The following is a 22843-nucleotide window of genomic DNA, read 5'->3' on the forward strand; positions in this document are numbered from 1 at the left end:
GGATGGATGAGTGAAGGTCGTTCGGGGGAATGGAAACGGCAAGGGGCGCACCTCCATCACTCTTGTCTCCTGACCCACATGAATCACGGCAGCATTGGGGAACAACAGATACCCTCATCAGATCACACACAGCATTGTAACCCTACGCTGCTGCCAGAGAGAGGAGGGTGAGAGTGAGGGAGTGAGACAAAGCAATTATTTTCTGTGATTAGATGGCAGCAAAGCCATGTCTCCTGTCATTAAAGTATATTTTACCCTCGCACTCTGTCTCTCTCTCACACACTCTCCCTTCCCTTTCTCTCCCTTGGCTGGGTAATGGCAGCTAGGTGGACTGGTGTAATACGGAAAGACAGGCTCGGAAGAAAACAAATAAGCGTTTAAAAACCCAGGCTCATAGTGGCAAGACAAATTCTAAAATGGTAACTTAAATTGACTCAAGGACTAGGGATTGCTGGAACGTCGGAGTGTGAGTATGTGCCTGTGTCTGTGTGTGTGTGTGTGTGTGTGTGTGTGTGTGTGTGTGTGTGTGTGTGTGTGTGTGTGTGTGTACCAGGGGGCTATTTGGGGCCCAAGCAGTAAGTGCCACTATTGGGTTAAACTCCAGATATTAAGCCCACCCTATACTAGTGTTAAGTTTGCCAACAAAAAAAGTGACAAATATTAATCAAACAACTATTTTTCTTTGGCAATTGATGAGATGATAACTGATTAAATAGACACAGGAAAAAAGAAACATTTGGTTGACGGAAACGAGACCAGACAAAATTATCTCTGTGACTAAAATCTAACTAGTAAGTGAACTGGACAATATGTTTTGAGAGATTTTCTGTGTTATTCGTTTGGTCCAATCAAAAGCATACATGACATTAGCAGAATTGTAAGGCTTTCTCATTGCAATGTTGGTATTGGTGGAAAATAAATTCCATGCCCAGGTCATTCACAACTCACGAGTCCCCTCTCTTCCCGGCAACCATTCTCCAATCTACTCTCCCGGTGGTACAAACTCCAGGTACAAAAAGGGCCTACGTGACGTTTGGAGCCACTTTACCTATAGTGTCGATTCAAACAAGACCGAATGCAACGTTTCCACAGGAGATGACAGTGTTTGTACCCACAAGATGACGGGGAAAATATTACCTACCTCAAGAGACATCTGAAAGCACATCATCCCAATATACAGTGCATTCGGAAAGTATTCAGACCCCTTGACTCTTTCCACATTTTGTTGCGTTACAGCCTAATTCATCAATCTACACACAATACCCAATAATGACAAAGCAAAAACAGGTTTAGACATTTTTGCAAATCTATAAAAAATTAAAAACTTATATCATATTTACATAATTATTCAGACCCTTTACTCAGTACTTTGTTCAAAATCAAATCAAATTTTATTGGTCACATACACATGGTTAGCAGATGTTAATGCGAGTGTAGAGAAATGCTTGTGCTTCTAGTTCCAACAGTGCAGTAATATTTAACAAGTAATCTAACAAATTCACAACGACTACCTTATACACACAAATGTAAAGGGATGAATAAGAATATGTACATATAAATATATGGATGAGCGATGGCCGTGCGGCATAGGCAAGATGCAATAGATGGTATAGCATACAGTATATACATGTGAGATGAGTAATGTAGGATATGTAAACATTATTAAAGTGGCATTTTTTAAAGTGATTAGTGATACCTTTATTAAATCCATTTTTTAAAGTGGCCAGAGATTTGAGTCTGTATGTTGGCAGCAGCCTTTCTATGTTAGTGATGGCTGTTTAACAGTCTGATGGCCTTGAGATAGAAGCTGTTTTTCAGTCTCTTGGGTCCCAGCTTTGATGCACCTGTACTGACCTCGCCTTCTGGATGATAGCGGGGTGAACAGGCAGTGGCTCGGGTGGTTGTTGTCCTTGATGATCTTTTTGGCCTTCCTGTGACATCGGGTGCTGTAGGTGCCCTGGAGGGCAGGTAGGCTGTGTTGGGCAGCGATTACAGCCTCGAGTCTTCTTGGGTATGACGCTACAAGCTTGGCACACCTGTATTTGGGGAGTTTCTCCCATTCTTCTCTGCATATCCTCTCAAGCTCTGTCAGGTTGGTTGGGGAGCGTCGCTGCACAGCTATCTTCAGGTCTCTCCAGAGATGTTCGATCGGCCTCTGGCTGGGCCACTCAAGGACATTAGAGACTTGCCCTGCAGCCATTCCTGTGTTGTCTTGGCTGTGTGCTTAGGGTCGTTGTCCTGTTGGAAGTTGAACCTTCGCCCTAGTCGGAAGTCCTCAGCACTCTGGAGCAGGTATTCATCAAGGATCTCTCTGTACTTTGCTCCTTTCAAATTTCCCTTGATCCTGACTAGTCTCCCAGTCCCTGCCGCTGAAAAACATCCCCACTGCATGATGGTGCTACCATCATTACACAACAAGTTGGAAATCTCAAATTCAACGAGTGGTTTGGAAGGAATCAGTGACAGTGGCTGTGTGGTCCCAAATCTGGGACTAAGGGGCTCTTTTCCAAATGTAAAATGATAAACATTCAACATTGGACCTGCTGTGAATGAAGCATGATTTGGTTATAATAGTTATATTGACTAACGTTAAGTCTGTCCTAGCTTGCTCATTGTCTTAATCGAAACAACGCATTGCCTCTTATCCACTTGTCGTCCCCTTATGCCGTAGTTTGTACATCTCAATATTCATTAGAAACCACATTTGTTTAACCTGTTAGGGCTAGGGGGCAGTATTGACACGGCCGGATAAAAAACGTACCCGATTTAATCTGGTTACTACTCCTGCCCAGTAACTAGAATATGCATATAATTATTGGCTTTGGATAGAAAACACCCTAAAGTTTCTAAAACTGTTTGAATGGTGTCTGTGAGTATAACAGAACTCATATGGCAGGCCAAAACCTGAGAAGATTCCATGCAGGAAGTGGCCTGTCTGACAAATTGTGTTTCATCTTGGCTCTTTTTATTGAAGACTGAGGATCTTTGAAATAACGTGACACTTTCTACGGCTCCCATAGGCTCTCAGAGCCCGGGAAAAAGCTGAACGATATCGAGGCAGCCTCTGGCTGAAACACATTATCGCTTTTGGCAAGTGGCCGATCAGAGTACTATGGGCTTAGGCGCGTGCCCGAGTCGACCGAATGCTTTATTTTCTTTCGTCTGTTTACCTAAACGCAGATTCCCGGTCGGAATATTATCGCTTTTTTACGAGAAAAATGGCATAAAAATTGATTTTAAACAGCGGTTGACATGCTTCGAAGTACGGTAATGGAATATTTCAATTTTTTTGTCACGAATTGCGCCATGCTCGTCACCCTTATTTACCCTTTCGGATAGTGTCTTGAACGCACGAACAAAACGCCGCTGTTTGGATATAAGTATGGATTATTTTGAACCAAACCAACATTTGTTATTGAAGTAGAAGTCCTGGGAGTGCATTCTGACGAAGACAGCAAAGGTAATAACATTTTTCTTATAGTAAATCTGACTTTGATGAGTGCTAAACTTGCTGGGTGTCTAAATAGCTAGCCCTGTGATGCCGGGCTATCTACTGACAATATTGCAAAATGTGCTTTCACCGAAAAGCTATTTTAAAATCGGACATATCGAGTGCATAGAGGAGTTCTGTATCTATAATTCTTAAAATAATTGTTATGCTTTTTGTGAACGTTTATCGTGAGTAATTTAGTAAATTCACCGGCAGTGTTCGGTGGGAATGCTAGTCACATGCTAGTCACATGCTAATGTAAAAAGCTGTTTTTTGATATAAATATGAACTTGATTGAACAAAACATGCATGTATTGTATAACATAATGTCCTAGGGTTGTCATCTGATGAAGATCATCAAAGGTTAGTGCTACATTTAGCTGTGGTTTGGGTTTATGTGACATTATATGCTAGCTTGAAAAATGGGTGTCTGATTATTTCTGGCTGGGTACTCTGCTGACATAATCTAATCTTTTGCTTTCGTTGTAAAGCCTTTTTGAAATCGGACAGTGTGGTTAGATTAACGAGAGTCTTATCTTTAAAATGGTGTAAAATAGTCATATGTTTGAAAAATTGAAGTTTTGCATTTTTGAGGAATTTGAATAACGCGCCACGGGATTACACTGGCTGTTGAGTAGGTGGGACGCAAGCGTCCCACCTAGCCCATAGAGGTTAAGCAAGTCAGGCATATCAGCTATGTTTTTTACAAGGCAGTAAATGAGACTGAATGAACTGTTTCGCTGCCAGACAAGGCTCCGCTGATAGCCTGGTGTAGCAGTGGTAAGATGTTGGGACTGCTGTTGAGACAGCTTTATGTAGGCCCTAACAGTTTGTGGTCATTGTTTGTCACCGTTATAGTGCAATTAATGTACTGTTTAGTGTTGTGTTGTGGCTTTGCTGGCATGCATTCCACTTGTTTTTTTTGCCCCACCAAGATTTACATGCTTAAATCACCACTGGATTACAGTATAGCTACAGTATGTCAAGGGGTGTGTTTTTTTAATCTGCTGCAGAGTAATGTGTTCTTCTGCCAACTTGGCTGTTAGGAAGAGAAACATGCGATAGGATTTTATGCAGAAACACATGCTGGTAGGACACGTGCACATGGAAGTCAGTGATTTCTGTTTACTATAGGTTAATGAGGCAACTGAAAAATGTGATGTGACGGGCCTCCCGAGTGACTGCATCACAGTGTTGCGGCATCACTACAGCCTGGGGTTCGACCGTAATGAGCTACAGAGGGTAGTGCGTACGGCCCAGTACATCACTGGGGCCAACCTTCCTGCCATCCAGGACCTATATACTAGGTAGTGTCAGAGGAAAGCCCCAAAAATTGTCAAGACTCCAGACACCCAAGTCATAGACTGTTCTCACTGCTACCGCACGGCAAGCGGTACCGGAGCGCCATGTCTAGGACCAAATGGCTCCTTAACAGCTTCTACCCTCAAGCCATAAGACTGCTGAACAATTAATCAAATGGCCACCCGGACTATTTACATTGACCCCCCCTTTGTTTTTACACTGCTGCTACTCGCTGTTTATTATCTATGCATAGTCACTTTACCCATACCTACATGTACAAATTACCACAACTAACCGGTACCCCCTGTATATTGCCTTGTTATTGTTACTTTTTATAATTTTTTACTTTAGTTTATTTGGTCAATATTTTCTTAACTCTTTCTTGAACTGCATTGTTGGTTAAGGACTTGTATGTAAGCATTTCACGGTAAGGTCTACAACCTGTTGTATTCGGCGCATGTGACAAATAAAGTTTCATTTGAATTGATCCCAGACTGTGTCAAAACTGTCTGTGACCAGGAGTCCCATAAGCTGGCGCACAATTGGCCCAGCGCCGTCCGGGTTTGGCCCGGGGGCTTTACTTGGCTCATCGCGCCTGCAGGCTGACTTCGGTCGTCAGTAGAACGTTTTTTCATCCGACACATTGGTGCAGCTGGCTTCCGGGTTAAGCGAGTGGGTGTTAAGAAGCGCGGCTTGGCGGGTCATGTTTCGGAGCCTCTCGTGAGCCTGTTGGGGAGTTGCAGTGACGAGACAAGATCATTATCACAAAATTTGGGGAGAAAAAGGGGGTAAAAATGACAACAACAAAAACAAAAAATGGTGATGTGACTAAAATGTAAGGGTATTTAGTTGACTAAAATGGCCGACAGTTTTTGTCACTTTGACAATAACTAGACTAAATCCTTATACAAATGAAGACTTAATGATATTTCAGTCAAAATGACTAAGACTAAATCTAAAAATAGTTCAATAATTAACACTGCCCTATACCCATGCCAAACCATTCATTCTACACCCCATATTCCCCCTCCTCCAAACCCCTTTTAAACACCAGCACCCACCAGCCTGTGTGTAATTAATCAAATATGAGAATATGCTTGTCTAAGTGAAGCACTGGGGTGAGGACCACAGGAGTGTACCAGGGAAGTAGAGGAGCGGAGCAGAGTCGACCTCAGCATTGCGTGACTTGTGCACATCACACTGCAGAGCGTTACATCACTCACAGATCAGGGATTTAAAATGACACATTATTCAGACCTTCACCATGGCGCCACAGACTCACATTGCACAGACGCTACTTAGAGGACTGGGAGGGAAGGAGGGAGGCAAAAGAGGGAGAGAGAGAGAGAGATCATATCCAGAGCTTGCGTGAAAACACAACAGAGTGTGCATGCAAACACAAACACACACACACAGTGACAGGTTCAGAGGGGAAGGTAGTAATTTGAGGGTCATTAAAGGAGCCTGTGCTTCTCCTCACGGTAGGCCATGGTCTCTATTCTGCTCCTGCCCAGTAACACTTCCTGTTAAGCACTGCTTATTTCCTGTTTCATATAAACAAACCAGCTATAACTAGGAGGGGTGGACTGTATAGACTCCAAGACATATGTAAACAGGGTGAATTGAGACTCACTTGTTGAAACTGTTTGAGATGCACCATTTTTACAATTGGGCCTAAATACGGCAGCACAGTGATACGTCTCTGCTTGTTAAACCATGCTTGTTACTATGATTAAATGAATTAGAATAGATTGGACACACTGTAAGACCATGTGTCGTACATAGAGGGAGTGCAACAAGACACACACACACACACACACACACACACACAGCTAGCCCCCTCATTTGGCTAGATGTAAAACAGTGAAGTGAGCAAAACAAGTTGTCCACCATAGCACTTCTCCTCACTACAAGCAGAGCCCTTGAAGTCTGCTGCAGCCTCTAATAAATGAAGATAAATCTCCTACAACTCTCTGTCTTTGCACTACTCTCCCATTGTTAATCTCCGTGACTCTCTTCCATCTTTTTGTTGTTGTTGCTATCGACCAAAATTAAGATGCATTCCAAAAATGGATGACAATAGTGTGTCTCCACACACACACAGAGTAAGGTTTTCCACCTGCGCGTGCCAGTCTAACCACATCCCTGTCTTTAGTGTAATCAGTGTGTGAGACATGATGGGAGTGATTGTTAGTGAGACCCTATCTGAAGCTTGGCTCCTTCACAGAGCACACAGATGGAACACACACACTATTGTCATCCATTTTTGGAATGCATCTTCATTTTGGTCGATAGCAACAACAACAAAAAGATGGAATCGAGTCATGAAGATTAACAATGGAAGAGTAGTGCAAAGACAGAGAGTTGTAGGAGATTTATCTTCATTTATTAGAGGAGAGAGTGAAAGTGAATGATTGAGAAGCAGCTTTGAACAGAGCAGATCAGAAGAGTGTGACATGGGTTAGAGTAGAGAGGATCGGGAACATTGGCCTGACGACTCACACTAAATTATTCATCTGTTCTGTCATTTGCTACATACTTTAGTCTGAGACTACCATCATTGAAATCATTTGTGGTGACGAGGGGTACGAGGGGCGTTGTACAAAACAAAGTCATCAGCAATTGGATCGTCTCTAACCAATGATGACATTTCAAACCACCGCTTTACCCACGTGTGTTCTGGCCCAACCCATCAGTTTCTTGACCAATCAGACGGCCCCGAATGTGTTCGCATTTGTTGAAGGGTCGGGGAGGTACTGTCACGGCTGTTGTAAGAGACGGACCAAGGCACAGCGTTTGTTGAGTTCCACATATTTATTTAAAGTGAAACTTCTTAACCAAAACAATAAACAAGCAACATAACGTGACTACGTGGTAACACAAGCACCAACACAAACAACATCCCACAAACACAAGTGGGAGAAATGGCTACCTAAATATGATCCCCAATTAGAGGCAACGATTACCAGCTGCCTCTAATTGGGAACCATACAAAACACCCACATAGAAATGTTGAACTAGAACACCCCCTAGTCATGCCCTGACCTACTACACCATAGAGAACCAAGGGCTCTCTATGGTCAGGGCATGACAGGTACTCAGCTCCAGACACATTGTGGAGAATAAACTAACGTACGAGGGTGTGGTGTTTGGCTGGAGAAAGGAGTCTGGGTAACCAGGCAAGGAAAAATTACTGCAGTAAAAATTATCCTTTTTAATGTGCCCTTGTCAGTCAGTTCAAATTGCAACAAATGGAGGGGGGGAGACGACGACTCACATGCACTGTACACAAACGGTCAGCTCTGTAAATGTCAAGCCCTCTCACTACCTGACCTGTCAATAAGAACTCATCATCAGTAAGATCATTGTCCCTGCCCCTCTTCAGCCATACACCATCACGACAACACAATGACATTATAGGCCTACTCTGCTACAGAAACAACAGTCATTAACATAGATGTAAACTGTCAAATGGTAATGTAACATACAGCTTGTCCCTGGGGCAGACAATTAGATGGCACCATTGATTATAATGTGAAATAGAAAGTGGGTCTGTAATGTAGATGCAGGTACACTGTTCAGTGTGAAACTACTCAGAGGAGAAGGAGAAAGAAGCCCTGGAGCAATTAGTTCCTATAAACGAGTGCCCCTAACCCCCTCACCCCCAAAACACCCAGAGTCCCTTGTATTGGGGGTCATTGCCAAAGGGCAGCTGTAATACAGCAATTTGGAACAAAGGTTGTTAAATTTACTCTCTCCTCTCCCTCCTCCTTTATTTAATTTTGCTTTAAGGAGTCTTTACAGAGTTTCGTGGATTTCGCTCCCTCAGCCAGGGCGCACGCGCAAATCCTAATTGTTTCAAACTAGTGGTTGGTTACATTTTTCTTACAACCTCGTTATACCTATACTAGCGTCCCATATCATTGGTGGTTCTATGCTGCTGGTCTTATAGAAGCCATGACAATATGCTATCAACCTGTCACATTGCTAAATTACCACAGTGGCATTGCATTTCAATGCCTTTCTATAGAATAGACATTCATTGTTATTGCCTGTCTCTATGACTCCAGACTGAAAGCCATCAGCTTGTCTTTTGTACACAAACACTGACAGCAGAGGGGTGCTGTCAGCACCATAACAACCTCTCCAAAGCATACTCCCGTCCCATCTTCACAGAAAGACATCTGATAAAGGCCTAATGGCTTTTGTTCATCCCCTGCTTCAATTTTTCTCCCTCCCTCGATCCCTCCCTCCCCAAGTGGCATCCTCCCCCGTCTTGATAGGAGCACTAATAATTTTGGGGCTGGAGAATAAACACATACACCATAGAGAGGGAAGGGAAGTCCATTAAAATGATAATCACCATCTATCTCTGCTAGTTTATTAGGGTACGTTTTCATATACTGAATGCCCCCTGACCAAATGGAGGTTGGAGGTGAGGTTTGATGCAGTCTAGGACAGACATTACTGCAACTACTGCAATAACACAGTAATAAATGACTTCGTGACAAATGAATGGATGAGTTATAGTTTAATTGTACTTCAAGAATGATGTCCCCTCCAGCTTAATACAGCATACACACAACCACACACACACACACACACACACACACACACACACACACACACACACACACACACACACACACACGAATCCTAGAAAGTGGAAACTAGGTGAGTGTGTGTTTTCAAGATAATTAACATGTGTCTGGAATGTACTACACAGTGCATATGTAAGAACTGCAACATTGGGGGGATTTCCTTCAAATACATTTGTGTGTATATGTGAGTTTTTATGCGTGTTTTTATTTAGCAACAGTGTATGTACAGTGGCTTGCGAAAGTATTCACCCCCTTGGCATTTTTCCTATTTTGTTGCCTTACAACTTGAAATTAAAATGGATTTTGGGGGGGGTTGTATCATTTGGATTTACACAACATGCCTACCACTTTGAAGATGCAAAATATTTGTATTGTGAAACAAACAAGAAATAAGACAAAATAACTGAAAACTTGAGCGTGCATAACTAGTCACCCCCCCCCCACCACCAAAGTCAATACTTTGGTAGAGCCACCTTTTGCAGCAATTACAGCTGCAAGTCTCTTGGGGTATGTTTCTATAAGCTTGGCACATCTAGTCACTGGGATTTTTGCCCATTCTTCAAGGCAAAACTGCTCCAGCTCCTTCAAGTTTGATGGGTTCTGCTGGTGTACAGCAGTCTTTAAGTCATACCACAGATTCTCAATTGGATTGGGTCTGGGCTTTGACTAGGCCATTCCAAGACATTTAAAAGTTTCCCCTTAAACCACTCGGGTGTTGTTTCAGCAGTATACTTAGGGTCATTTTCCTGCTGGAAGGTGAACCTCCGTCCCAGTCTCAAATCTCTGGAAGACAAACAGGTTTCTCTCAAGAATTTCCCTGTATTTAGCATCATCCATCATTCCTTAAATTCTGACCAGTTTCCCAGTCTCTGCCGATGAAAAACATCCCCACAACATGATGCTGCCACCACCATGCTTCACTGGGATGGTATTCTCGGGGTGATGAGAGGTGTTGGGTTTGTGCTAGACATAGTGTTTTTCCTTGATGGCCAAAAAGCTCAATTTTCGTCTCATCTGACCAGACTCCTTTCTTCCATATGTTTGGGGAGTCTCTCACATGCCTTTTGGCGAACACCAAACATGTTTGGAGTATCTGTCCTATGGAGAGATACTGTCCTATGGACAGATACTCCAATGTCCGCTGTGGAGCTTTGCAGCTCCTTCTGGGTTATCTTTGGTCTCTTTGTTGCCTCTCTGATTAATGCCCTCCTTGCCTGGTCCGTGAGTTTCGGTGGGCGGCCCTCTCTTGGCAGGTTTGTTGTGGTGCCATATTATTTCCATTTTTTAATAATGGATTTAATGGTGCTCCGTGGGATGTTCAAAGTTTTGGGATATTTCTTTATAACCCAACCCTGATCTGTACTTATCCACAACTTTGTCCCTGGCCTGTTTGGAGAGCTCCTTGGTCTTCATGGTGCCGCTTGCTTGGTGGTGCCCCTTACTTAAAGGTGTTGTAGACTCTGGGGCTTTTCAGAACAGGTGTATATATACACTGAGATCATGTGACAAATCATGTGACACTTAGATTGCACACAGATAGACTTTATTGAACTAATTATGTTACTTCTGAAGTTAATTGATGCACCAGATGTTATTTAGGGGCTTCATAGTAAAGGGGGTGAATGCATATGCACACACCACTTGTCCATTATTTTTTATTTTTTAAACAAGTGTTTTTTCTTTCTTCATTTCACTTCACCAATTTTGACTATTTTGTGTATGTCCATTACATGAAATTCAAATAAAAATCTATTTAAATTACAGGTTGTAATGCAACAAAATAGGAAAAACGCCAAGGGGGATGAATACTTTTGCAAGGCACTGTATGTATGTGTGTGTTTGTTTAACTCCCTGCTCCACATAAATGACATAACTGAGCCTGAGAATGGACCTCTGCTCTGGAGCTGTTGAGGGGGTCTGAGCTGCCTGACTGCTTGTTGCATCAGGCTTAAGTAACACAGGGGACCAAAGTTCACTGGAGCAGCTCTAGGAACACAGACACACACACCTTAACCATACACACACCTTAACCACACACACACAAAGTCATATGCGCACGCACACACACACACACACACACACACACACACACACATACAGAGAGAGAGAAAAAGGCACACGCACACACACTTACCTGTGTTTCAGGCATTTTTACAGGCCCTATTTTGGTCTCTCTCGCTCTCCCTTTGTTCTGCCATACCATAGCTACACTTAGCACACATTTCAAGAGCAGCTCCAAACTTTGTGACGTACCTCAACTCCTCCATGGAGTTGAACAGAGACTAGAGATTTTGAAATTAAACTCCGACTTGCTATGCATGATACATCAAAAATGTACATTCTTAAACCTTTACTGTCCTCTATTGTTGCGTGCCTTTCTTTGTTTGCTGAAATCCATACTTTATCAAATACAACCACCAACTGTTTCCTTGTTGAGATTCAATTGGCACATGCACATTCGTGCTGAGTTGACATTTTAGAGCAACAACAATGAAGAAACAGTCAGTGGTTGTATTTGATTAACATTTTTTTTAAGTATGGATTTCAGCACAGCGACTTGAAGGAGTCAGAGGTTCATTTAAAAAACTCTAGTCTGCGATCAACTCCATGGAGGAGTTGAGGTATTTGGCAACTCCAAACTAGACCTCTCCCTCCAGACAGGAGTCAAGCTGTTACATTCCCTGTGGAGCAACCATAGTTTACCCTGGAATTGTTAGCAAGAAAGACTGACTTTCAGTGGCGTTTTTAGCAAGAAAATTTTGGTGGGGCAAACTCCCAAAAAATATATTTGGGATACATGCCAGCAAAGCGACTACACAACACAAAACTAAACAATACATGAATTGCACTATAACGGTGACAAACGGTGCATAAAGCTGTCCCAACAGCAGAGCTTTCTTTTCAGCACCATGGAGTGAATGCTTACCACCACTACACCTGGTTATCAGCGGAGCCTAGGCTGGGAGCAAAACAGTTCATTCAGCCTCATTTACCTCTATAGCTGATATGGCTGACTTGCTTAAAACTTCTTCAGGGTTGGTGGGTCCCCTGCGGGACGGTTGAGCTAACATGGGCTAATGCGATTAGCATGAGGATGTATGTAACAAAAAAAATTCCCAGGACATAGACATATCTGATATTAGCTAAAAGCTTAAATTCTTGTAAATCTAACCGCACTGTCTAATTTACAGTAGCTATTACGGTGAATAACATGCTATTGTTTGAGGAGAGTGCCGAGTTTTGAACATGAATTGTTAATAATAAACAAATTAGGCACGTTTGGGTAGTCTTGATGCAACATTTTGAACAGAAATGCAATGGTTCATTGGATCAGTATAAAACTTTGCACATAGACTACTGCCATCTAGTGCCCCAAATCTAAATTGCACCTGGGATGGAATAATACATTATGGCCTTTCTCTTGCACTTCAAAGATGGTACAAAAAAAAACAAAAAAAAAACGGTTGTTTTTTTCTTTGTATTATCTTTTACCAGATCTAATGTGTACAAATGTGGTTTCTACTGACAATTGAGATGTACAAACTATGACATAAGGGAATGATAAGAGGATAAGTGGCAATCCTTAATTTCGATTAAGACATTAATGAGCAAGCTAAGACTGACATAGTCAATATAACTATTTGTTCAGCACATTTGAAATGTACAGCGACAGAAATCAGAACATGGGTCGTTCTTACAGTATTCTCCCTGTACACCAAGTCAGTACCGAAGGATAAATAAAGGGAGCATATAAGCAGACAATGAAAGCTCTTACTATATTCAATGATGACATTTCTCTAAAACAGGCTATAGGCTACATGTGCACCACCAAGTCAGAACAGTAGGCTGAATTATGCGGGGGAAAGGGACCAAATGGGCTACTAACAGCTTACTACATGACATACACTTAGTATTACTTGCTTAGCTACAGTATACACATGTCCCTGGCATATTACATCATTAATGCAGCAGCATACAATACATTTTTGGTGAGACAAAACCGCGACTCGTCAATGAAAGTACTTTTTGACAGTCCTGTCTGGTCCAGCGACGGTGGGTTTGTGCCCATAGGCGACGTTGTTGCCGGTGATGTCTGGTGAGGATCTGCCTTACAACAGGCCTACAAGGCCTCAGTCCAGCCTCTCTCAGCATATTGGGGAGAGTCTGAGCGCTGGTGGAGGGATTGTGCGTTCTTGGTGTAACTCGGGCAGTTGTTGTTGCCATCCTGTACCTGTCCCGCAGGTGTGATGTTCGGATGTACCGATCCTGTGCAGATGTTGTTACACGTGGTCTGCCACTGCGAGTACGATCAGCTGTCCGTCCTGTCTCCCTGTAGTGCTGTCTTAGGCGTCTCACAGTATGGATATTGAAATGTATTGCCCTGGCCACATCTGCAGTCCTCATGCCTCCTTGCAGCATGCCTAAGGCACATTCACGCAGATGACCAGGGACCCCGGGCATCTTTCTTTTGGTGTTTTTCCAGAGTCAGTAGAAAGGCCTCTTTAGAGTCCTACGTTTTCATAACTGTGACCCGTCTGTAAGCTGTTAGTGTCTTAACGACCGTTCCAGAGGTGCATATTCATTAATTGTTTATGGTTCATTGAACAAGCATGAGAAACAGTGTTTAAACTCTATACAATGAAGATCTGTGAAGTTATTTGGATTTTTACAAATTATCTTTGAAAGACAGGGTCCTGAAAAAGGGACATTTCTTTTTTTGCTGAGTTTATACATTTTTCTATTGTTTGCAAACTGATTTGTGACACGTATTGATGCTAAAATAGCATGCAAAACAGGCAACAGGTGGGGCTCAAAACATGACTGATTGGTCATCATTGCTGAATTTTTACATTTCCCAACTCACTAATAACTGTGGTCAATGACAGATGGATGATCTACATGACTGCACTAAATGTGATTGATTATCTACATCAGGAGTCTCCAACAGGTCAACCACGAGCTACCAGTAGCTCGCAGCTCACCTATGAGTAGCTCGCCAAACAATTCCAAAAGTACATGCAATTTGTCATGTGTTCCATGCCAAACTGTCATAAACAAATCTCAAAAGTAAGCTCTCCACAATGAATTTCAATAGAAAACTTGTAAAAATAGACAAGATCCTGGAGAGGTAAATACCTGTCTATTTATGGAAAAATTTCCCTGATTAACTCCTTAGTCATATCTCAGTTTACTCACTTACTTATGGCGCTGCCTACTCCTGATGATTCGTTTTTCAAATCATATACGAGCAAAACATATTTTGCTTTATCTTGGACGCTAAACCAGACAAAATAAAGCGTGCCTATCTATATAATGAATATGAATTGGGTGGGTTGAGATTATTAAATATAAAAGCACTAAACCTCTCTCTAAAAGCTTCATTTATTCAAAAGTTTTACTTGAACCCTAAATGGTTCTCAAGTAGATTACTAAGAAAAGCTCATCCAGATTGCCATGTCTCATTTGATTAATTGAAAATTATACTTTTTTCAAAGTATCACTCTTTTAAAACAAGCAGACAATTTCAATTTTATCCCCCTGAAAAGATAAAACAAATATTACAACAAATATAATGGCTGAAGTCAAATGTGCTGGTTGATAAAATACCTTTATTTATGGGAATGATGTTTGAAAAGGGTATTTTGTTCTTAAATTATATTGTAAATTGGAATGGTAGAGTTATGTCCTTCATGGAGTTATCAGAATTGTACGGGAAGGTCTGATCAATCCAAGAGCACAACCAATTGATTAAAGCATTACCCCAAAAATGGAGGAGGCAGGTGGCAGCGGGAGGAGGAAGGGACCTGGTCTGTCTGCCCAATATAAAAGATCAAAACTTGCGGAGAAATAAAAATAGCATAAATAGGAAAGCATTCCAGTTTCATTTGAGGACAAGGATGTTGACAACTGTGCCATACAGATTGCAAAATAGTTGGGAAGGGATTTTTGATGTACCGATTCCATGGTACAGGGTGTATGAGTTGATATATAAAACAACATAAGATTCAAGACTTCGTGCTTTTCAGCTAAAATGATTATATAGAATTCGTGCCACCAACAAAATGTTGAATATTTGGGGCATAAAATCATCGAAGCTCTGCAGATTTTGTTGTGAGGATACAGAATCAATAGACCATTTATTTTGGTATTGCCCTCAGGTAGCCTGTTTCTGGTCTCAGGTTCAGGAATGGCTGAAAATGCATAGCATTGACCTAAAATTGACCCTAGAAATAGTACTGCTAGGAGATCTGGAGAGACTGGGTGGGTCAATTACTAATATACTAATACTCTTAGTAAAAGTATTTATCTTCAACTCGCAATCTGTGGATTCTATTCGATTAGATAGAAATTGTACGTTAAACATCACAGCATAGTTGAAAGATATATGTTGCGTAGAAACATGAAGTGGGTGGCCAGCAGAGATAGGTGGGATGGGCTGAGGGAAGCTGAGGGTTGGGATGTGGAATTGGAGACAAGTGGGAGTGGAGTTGCTGTGCGGGAGATAGAATGATGTTCAAAGATAAAAGTAAAAAATAAATCAAAATAAAACATAATAAAAAGTACATTGGAATGACACTGAGGCAGTGTTTTTACAGCTAATGCTGGTTTGCTTGAGGCTGATGCCATGCAGGTGTTTGTACACATACATATACACACACTATCATTCAAATAAACGCATACAAGAACACACACATACATGTAATAGTGCCAGACATGCACACAAACATATACAGTTGGCATTGCGGTTATAATTTTAGTTGTCCTTGATGTCCTTTGTTTTCTTTTTATATATATTTTTTTTGCATTGTTGTTTGCTGTTTTCTCCTGTCTTTTTCTTTTTTCTCTTTAGTTCATTCTATTGGTTGTTGGTGCATTGGGGGTTCTTGGGGTGGGGAATGGAATTCATTGTATCTTATTTTTTTTCTTCTTCTTGGGGGTGGGGGGATGTGGGAGGGGTCTCGTATGGTTGAGGGACAGCTATTGGGGAACTGTGGGGGGGATCTTGGAGGGTTCAGGTTAATGTTTTTTGGCCTGGTGTGAGATCTGTCAACGTGCCCTTGAGCAGGGCATTGACCCTGGATGCTTCTGTGTGTCGCTCTGAATGGGAGTCTGTTGGATGACTGGTGTGATGTAGTTGTTGAGCGGCTTCACTGCAAGTATATTTTATGTTTTGGATATTCAATTAAAAAAAAGTCCAAAACAATCTCACAAGTATCCAACACCGCAAGCTCCCAGCTACTAGCTAATCAAAACAACTGACATTATACCACCCCTGCTTAGCCACTATTGGCTTAAATAGCCAAACCTAACACAATATCTGCCAATTAATTTCCAGCAATATCGCCCGCCTGTATGTGTGGTGTGCGCATTTGTCTATCACTCCGTGTGTAGCCAGTTGATGTGATAACAGTCTTGTGGGTTGACAGAAATACTTTCCCCAAAACCTTCTCAATTAAATGTTAACTGCAAAGTAGGCTTACCAGGCAGAAGTACTGTATTAATGAGTAAGTATATAATTTGTATCTATTATTTGCTATTAGCAAACTTTGCCGTGACATGAGCAGCAGCAGTACAGAACAATCGCTAGACCAGCACATTCCTCACTCCCTAGACACACAATTAAATGGCCAGATGCATAATTAAAGGGGAATTACACTGATAAATAAATATGTTTGTTTTCTGTCAGACCAGCACATTCCTAAATAGATACCACCTAAAACAAAATATATTCTGATCTGATTTAACCATTGACACAGAATTTTGTTCTTTCTCTATGAACAATTGTAATTTTGAGAGTGAAAAAAAAATACAAACAAACAATCTAAAACCAGAAAAAATTAAACTGAGAAAACAGAATTTGGGAAAATATAAATCCCCCAAACATCACAGATTTTAAATGGGCCCCCTTAGAGTTGTTTATTAACCATTATTTTTTACCAGGTATATTGACAGAAAACACTACTTTCTCTTGTACACAAAGGATCCGGGGAAGAGTTGCAAGGGAGAAGAAAAGAGAAGAATGTGCCTACTTGAAAGCTAGAAAAAAATGTGCAGCTTGTTACATACACTTTTTTTTAAAGTAGCTCTCATGCTAGAAAATGTTGGAGACCCCTGACATACATAATGCAAGTATGTTTTTTGGTACTCTATATGCCTATGCATGTGTCAAGAGCCTTGAATGGGAAAAATGTATCATTGATATCCTTCATCATAAGACATGACCCAGAGTCTGCTGAGTGACGTCATTCAGTGAGAGGAGAGAAACCAACAGGGATTATTAGGATCTGCTGAGCAAATCTACTAAACAAAGCTAGCTCTCCCGTCTGACCTGTATGAAACCTAAGATGACAAACTAACCACTCTGTCCTGGGCCCAAACTGACAGTGAAATCACAAACTGAAAGAGGGTGAAAACACGACGGTTGCCTTGTGAACACCTCCCACTAAAGCTGGGCTTTAGTTTCATTGGATGTTTTCCTAATGCCAGTAGCCATTCCATGTTGATACCTTAAAGCTGGTGTCGTTGGTTGTCTTATATTGAACTGTATTGGCCTGGCCGGCTGATTGATCTGTGTGATCGAAACGCAAGATTACAGAACTATAAAAGGCATAGCCATGGGGGATCATGTAGTAACGCCATCTATGTCCATGCATCCTGACTCTTCCAGTTTTTTTTAATGTCCACTGAAACATAAGCAACCTAACCGCCAGGCCCTCCATGCCCAAAATTCCATGAGCGGCACATAGGCCTACTCCAGCTGTAGCCTTTGCCGCCTGAGCACAGATAACTCATCCCCTCGTGAGAATATATGGTCTTTTTCGGCCAACGAGACAAGTTCCACGGGACCCTGACACAGTGAGTTTCGATCCATGACATCATGTGTCCCATCCCTCGGCACTTTGCGACCATAGCGTCCCCATTGAAGGTAGTCTTACCCCAGGCTGTTCACCCGAGCTCGCAGCATTCCAAGTCGTTATGTAATTCCCCAACAGCAGTTTTAACAACATTGGCAGTAGACCTACAGAAGCCTACTTGACCCAGAAGATCGTAGGCATTAGCCTAAGATGTACAAAACAAATATATAACTATAATTTTGAACTGACTGGCTGGCTGGAGCTGGTGCCATTGACGTTGATGGCCATGGAAGTGGCATGTTGTTCCTCTTCGTCGTCCTCTTCCTCGGGTATAATGTCAGTGTCGTTGCTCTCTGGTTACCCAGCATTGGACTTGGGTCGGGGCAATGGTCAGGTGCACAATCATGTTTTGTTCTTTACTCTTAAATGTTGATGAATTAATTGATTGATTGATTGATTGATTGATTGATTGATTGATTTATGTAGCCTAATTGTATCAATCTCTGTGCGTCGTAAACTCATTTGGTTAAAGTCTTTCTAAATAAGCTACAGACAGTCCAGACTGCTTGCTGATACAAAGTTTCATATTGTTTTTTGTTTTTCTCAATTCCAAATGCGGGAAATAGAGAGAGAGAGAGAGAGAGAGAGAGAGAGAGAGAGAGAGAGAGAGAGAGAGAGAGAGAGAGAGAGAGAGAGAGTGTATGTTTATAAACAAAGCCAGGGAACATCCAAAAGCACAAACTCTCTAGACATGTGTTTCTTGTTATTGTTTTGATGACAGGGGAAGGGAGGTGATGATTGAGGAGATGAGGAAAACGTTTGTGCTTACCTTCCACCCAGCTGAGCTGTTACTGTCACCTTTGTCTTTGAAGTATGGCACACATCTCACCATCCACTCATAAATCTGAGACAGAGTCAATCTCTTGTCTGGCGTGCTGCTTATGGCTTTGGTTATCAGGTCAGCATATGAGAGATTCCCCCACGCGTTTCTGCGCGACGAGGACTTCCGTGCAGTCTGCGCCCCCGGGCTGCTGGTGCTGAGTGTGCCAGAAGTGGCCGTGGGGGACTGGGAGGGGAGCGGGGAGCCACCATTTTCCTGTCTGGACAGCAGTCCTTCGGCCGTAGGGCTGTTGCTGTTCTGGTCGTCTGCTCCCAGGCTGGAGCTGGTGCCATTGACGTTGATGGCCATGGAAGTGGCATGTTGTTCCTCTTCGTCATCCTCTTCCTCGGGTATAATGTCAGTGTCGTTGCTCTCTGGTTTCCCTGAATTGGACTCGGGTCGGGGCAACGGCCATGTGCACGATCGTGGCCGTTTTTGTGGCTCGAAGTCTGGGTCTATGGCCACGTCCAACTCAGTGTGAATGCTGGGGGCTGGAACCTCGGCCATCTCTCCTTCAGTCACTCGCACGTCCCTGCTGCCCGCTGATAAGGTCAGTAGATAAGTAGTGGAGAGTTGTCAAATTCGCATTCCATGAATGCGCGCCCCCGCCTTTGTTGCTATTCCAGACCAGCCAGTCCCCAAGGGTCACTATCAACTCCGCGTGAATTGAGAAAATCCTATAGTAGCAAAAAAAAAGCACCGCTATGCTGATCAGGATATATTTTAAACGTAGTACTCGTGGACTATTATAAATGTCTTAGTACCATAACTAATAAACGATAACTATTCTCCCTGGTTCCATATGCAAGCCACAGCGACTTTACATTTGACAATCGCAACAGTTCAAAACGGGTTGCTGCATATTCGTCGTATTTCTCCTCGCCTGCATATTCGTCGTATTTCTCCTCGCCTGGAGCAATGTTAATAACAACAGTACAGTGACTACAGTTCGTTCACGAGTAATCTACTGTGTAGCACGAGTTCGTTCATCAATGAGCGGATTACACACTCCTACCTTGCGCGTTCAAGATCAAATCCCGCATTGATGCAAGGCAACTGAATACACCAATTTGAACCTCCTTGTCAATAGCCACGGAGAACCTGGTAAAACGTCATCACACTGAAGCTGTCTGCCACGGATAAAAGCGTACAGTCACTGCGTGCTATGGTGATGGTAGCGATTCATTCCTGCATAGTCCTATCTCTCCTGTCATTGCTGCCATCTTGCCAAATTCCCTTTCACTCTCAAGTCCTTTTTAAAATTAGACTGGATACAGGAACGCTGCGTATTGTTCTCGGTGTGGCTAGAGAAAGGAAAAGGAACGGAAAGTGTGAATAATATCTCCGTTTCTCAAAAGTCGCCTTTACTGACGAACGCAGCTCAGTTGGTATGGAAAACGAAACGCCACATCATACTCTCGGTTACAGTAGGCCCGATCTCTTCTGCTGCACACATACACATATCTATCTACTTAGCACATTCCGTCATGTGACAGCCCTCAACAAGCTCAAAGTTATACAGCAACAGCAGCAATAGTGGTGGCTAGATAAGACTAACGTTACCACTGTAAAGGCCACCCCTTTCGCCTTTTAAAGAGACACCCTCCAAGATACAGTAGCCTATGTGCGCACAGGCATATCTAGGAAAGCAGTTTGTGGAAGGGACACATGTCTTGGCATGTAGAGGGATCCAGAAATAGACAGACAGATCATAAAAATAGTATTGTACAATGATAAGAACACAAAGAAATTCAACGGTGGATAGAGGACATTTACATTGAATTCCAAATAATTATATTGCTCCTTTTGGAAATATAATTCATAGGCTAATGACAAAGGCTACATTATGACAATAGTTGTTAAGGTATGGTTGACATATGTATCATTATTTCCACTTCCGCTCTGGTGCACTGTTACAATGTAACAACTGACATAGGCCTACACATGTGTAACAATTTAGGCATATGCAAGTAGGAGTTTATTTTCTTTGTGTTGGGTATTAGCCTATACTTCATTGATAACCTAAATAACATACATTCTACCAAATATTATAATAAAATAGTCTTTAAGTCAAGTTAAGTCATGTTATTTTAATGACAGTATCTTTAAAGTTTAGATCGCTTGTCCCTTTAATCCGTGAGCATGGGTGTCAATCAATGTGGACAGCGCGCGCAGAACACGCCCCCTTCAAACCAGATCGACCTCTTCAAACACATGACGTCATTAATTTTATAATCAAGAGAAAAGGGAAGAAATGCTATGGTTATCTGTCCTGTATGTGATACTTCGGAGTGGTTGCCCCTCCCCTCCCACCTCCCGCCTCCAAGACTGTACCAAAACACCAGCATTAGTCAGCCTACATCTTTGTTCCAGAGAAGATGTTGTGTAAGGTGCGCGTCCGCCTTGCAGGGATACGCGCTCTCGATTTATGTATAGGAATGCGCGCATTCCACCTGTGCGCAGTATTCATCAATGAATTCTTGGAACGGGTGGCATTGATTAGAAATGGATAACAATCCTATATACTAAATCAGACAAAACACACACATCCTGCAAGGCATTGGTTGTGTTATGGCTTTGAATTTTACATGGAAAACATCAACACCATTTCATGTATTATTATAACAAACGAAGTAGATACAAATGCATGTATACTGACTATTTCAATTGACTGACTTTCTTCTATGAACTCAATAAAATCTTTCAAATTGTTGCATGTTGCGTTTATAGTTTTGTTCAGTATACAAAAGTAACACAAGAACGAATGCACAAATGCACGTGTGCTCACATATAAACATGCTCCTCTTTGTTCCTCCTGTCCCAGCTATGTATATAAAGAGGAATGGCTGATACAGCAGTTTGGTGCCTGCAGTTAGCTACTGCAGTGGAAGGTTAAAGACACACTCCAGCTATATTTCAACCTTTCCTGTTGAAAAACAATATCCCAAGTATAAATACAGTAATGTACAACCACTTAAGGGTAAGAAAAATACATTTGAAGCAAAATAGTGTTTTTTTAGACAACTGCAAACTTCAAGGAGTTAGTCTTATGCTCTTATGTCATCGGCCTCCCCCCTTGCTTGCGAGAAGGGCTCTGACCCAACTTGGTACAATGTCTTTGGGCATCAGAGAGAGGAAAGGGACACAGGAGGTGGATGAATGAATGCTTCTGTAGGCTGTTCTTAGAGAAGAGAGAGAGAAAGAGAAAGAAAACAGGTGGAGAGATAGGTCAACACAGGTGGAGAGATAGGTCAGTGACAGTGTTGCCCACCCGGGGTGCATTCAAAATGATCACATCACAGCAATGTCAGATGTGTTGCCTATTAATGTGAGGCTGTGTCATTCATCTCAGGCCAAGGACATGTATACTGTAGCTGTTTTAAGTACGTAGTTCCATTGTCTCCTGTCACTTCTATCCCCCTTCACCTGAGATGCATTCAACAAGGCTCGCGGCTCGCTGCGAAGGCTCGCGGCAAACTGTTTGTTTTCAACAGAGTTGGTTCAACGTTTTTAACTGACATTACTCACCACATCACAAAGACCTCCATTCAGTGCCCCTAAGAGAGCGAACACACCAACAAGATTGTCGGTCTACAGAGTAGGGGGCCGTTTGTTTAAGTGCTCTCTGCGCTGTGTGTTATAGGGGTCACATACTGTCGGTCTATAGCAGGAACTTTGATGTGGGTGGGGGCCACAAAAAAACGGAACTCATCAC

General features: G+C 42.3%; 1 protein-coding gene across 1 annotated transcript in view; it reads right to left on the reverse strand.

Moving 5' to 3' along the window:
- Nucleotides 1-20702, reverse strand: part of LOC106571799 (forkhead box protein O3) — a 56168-nt gene extending 35466 nt beyond the window's left edge. The window contains exon 1 of the mRNA XM_014145259.2: nt 19078-20702. Within this exon, the coding sequence (XP_014000734.1) occupies nt 19078-19635 (558 nt within the window). The 5' untranslated portion in view covers nt 19636-20702. The remainder of the gene's footprint in view (nt 1-19077) is intronic.
- Between the last annotated feature and the right edge of the window lie 2141 nt (nt 20703-22843).

This window comes from Salmo salar, chromosome ssa15 (genome assembly GCF_905237065.1).
Source record: "Salmo salar chromosome ssa15, Ssal_v3.1, whole genome shotgun sequence".
NCBI classification, from domain to species: domain Eukaryota; kingdom Metazoa; phylum Chordata; class Actinopteri; order Salmoniformes; family Salmonidae; genus Salmo; species Salmo salar.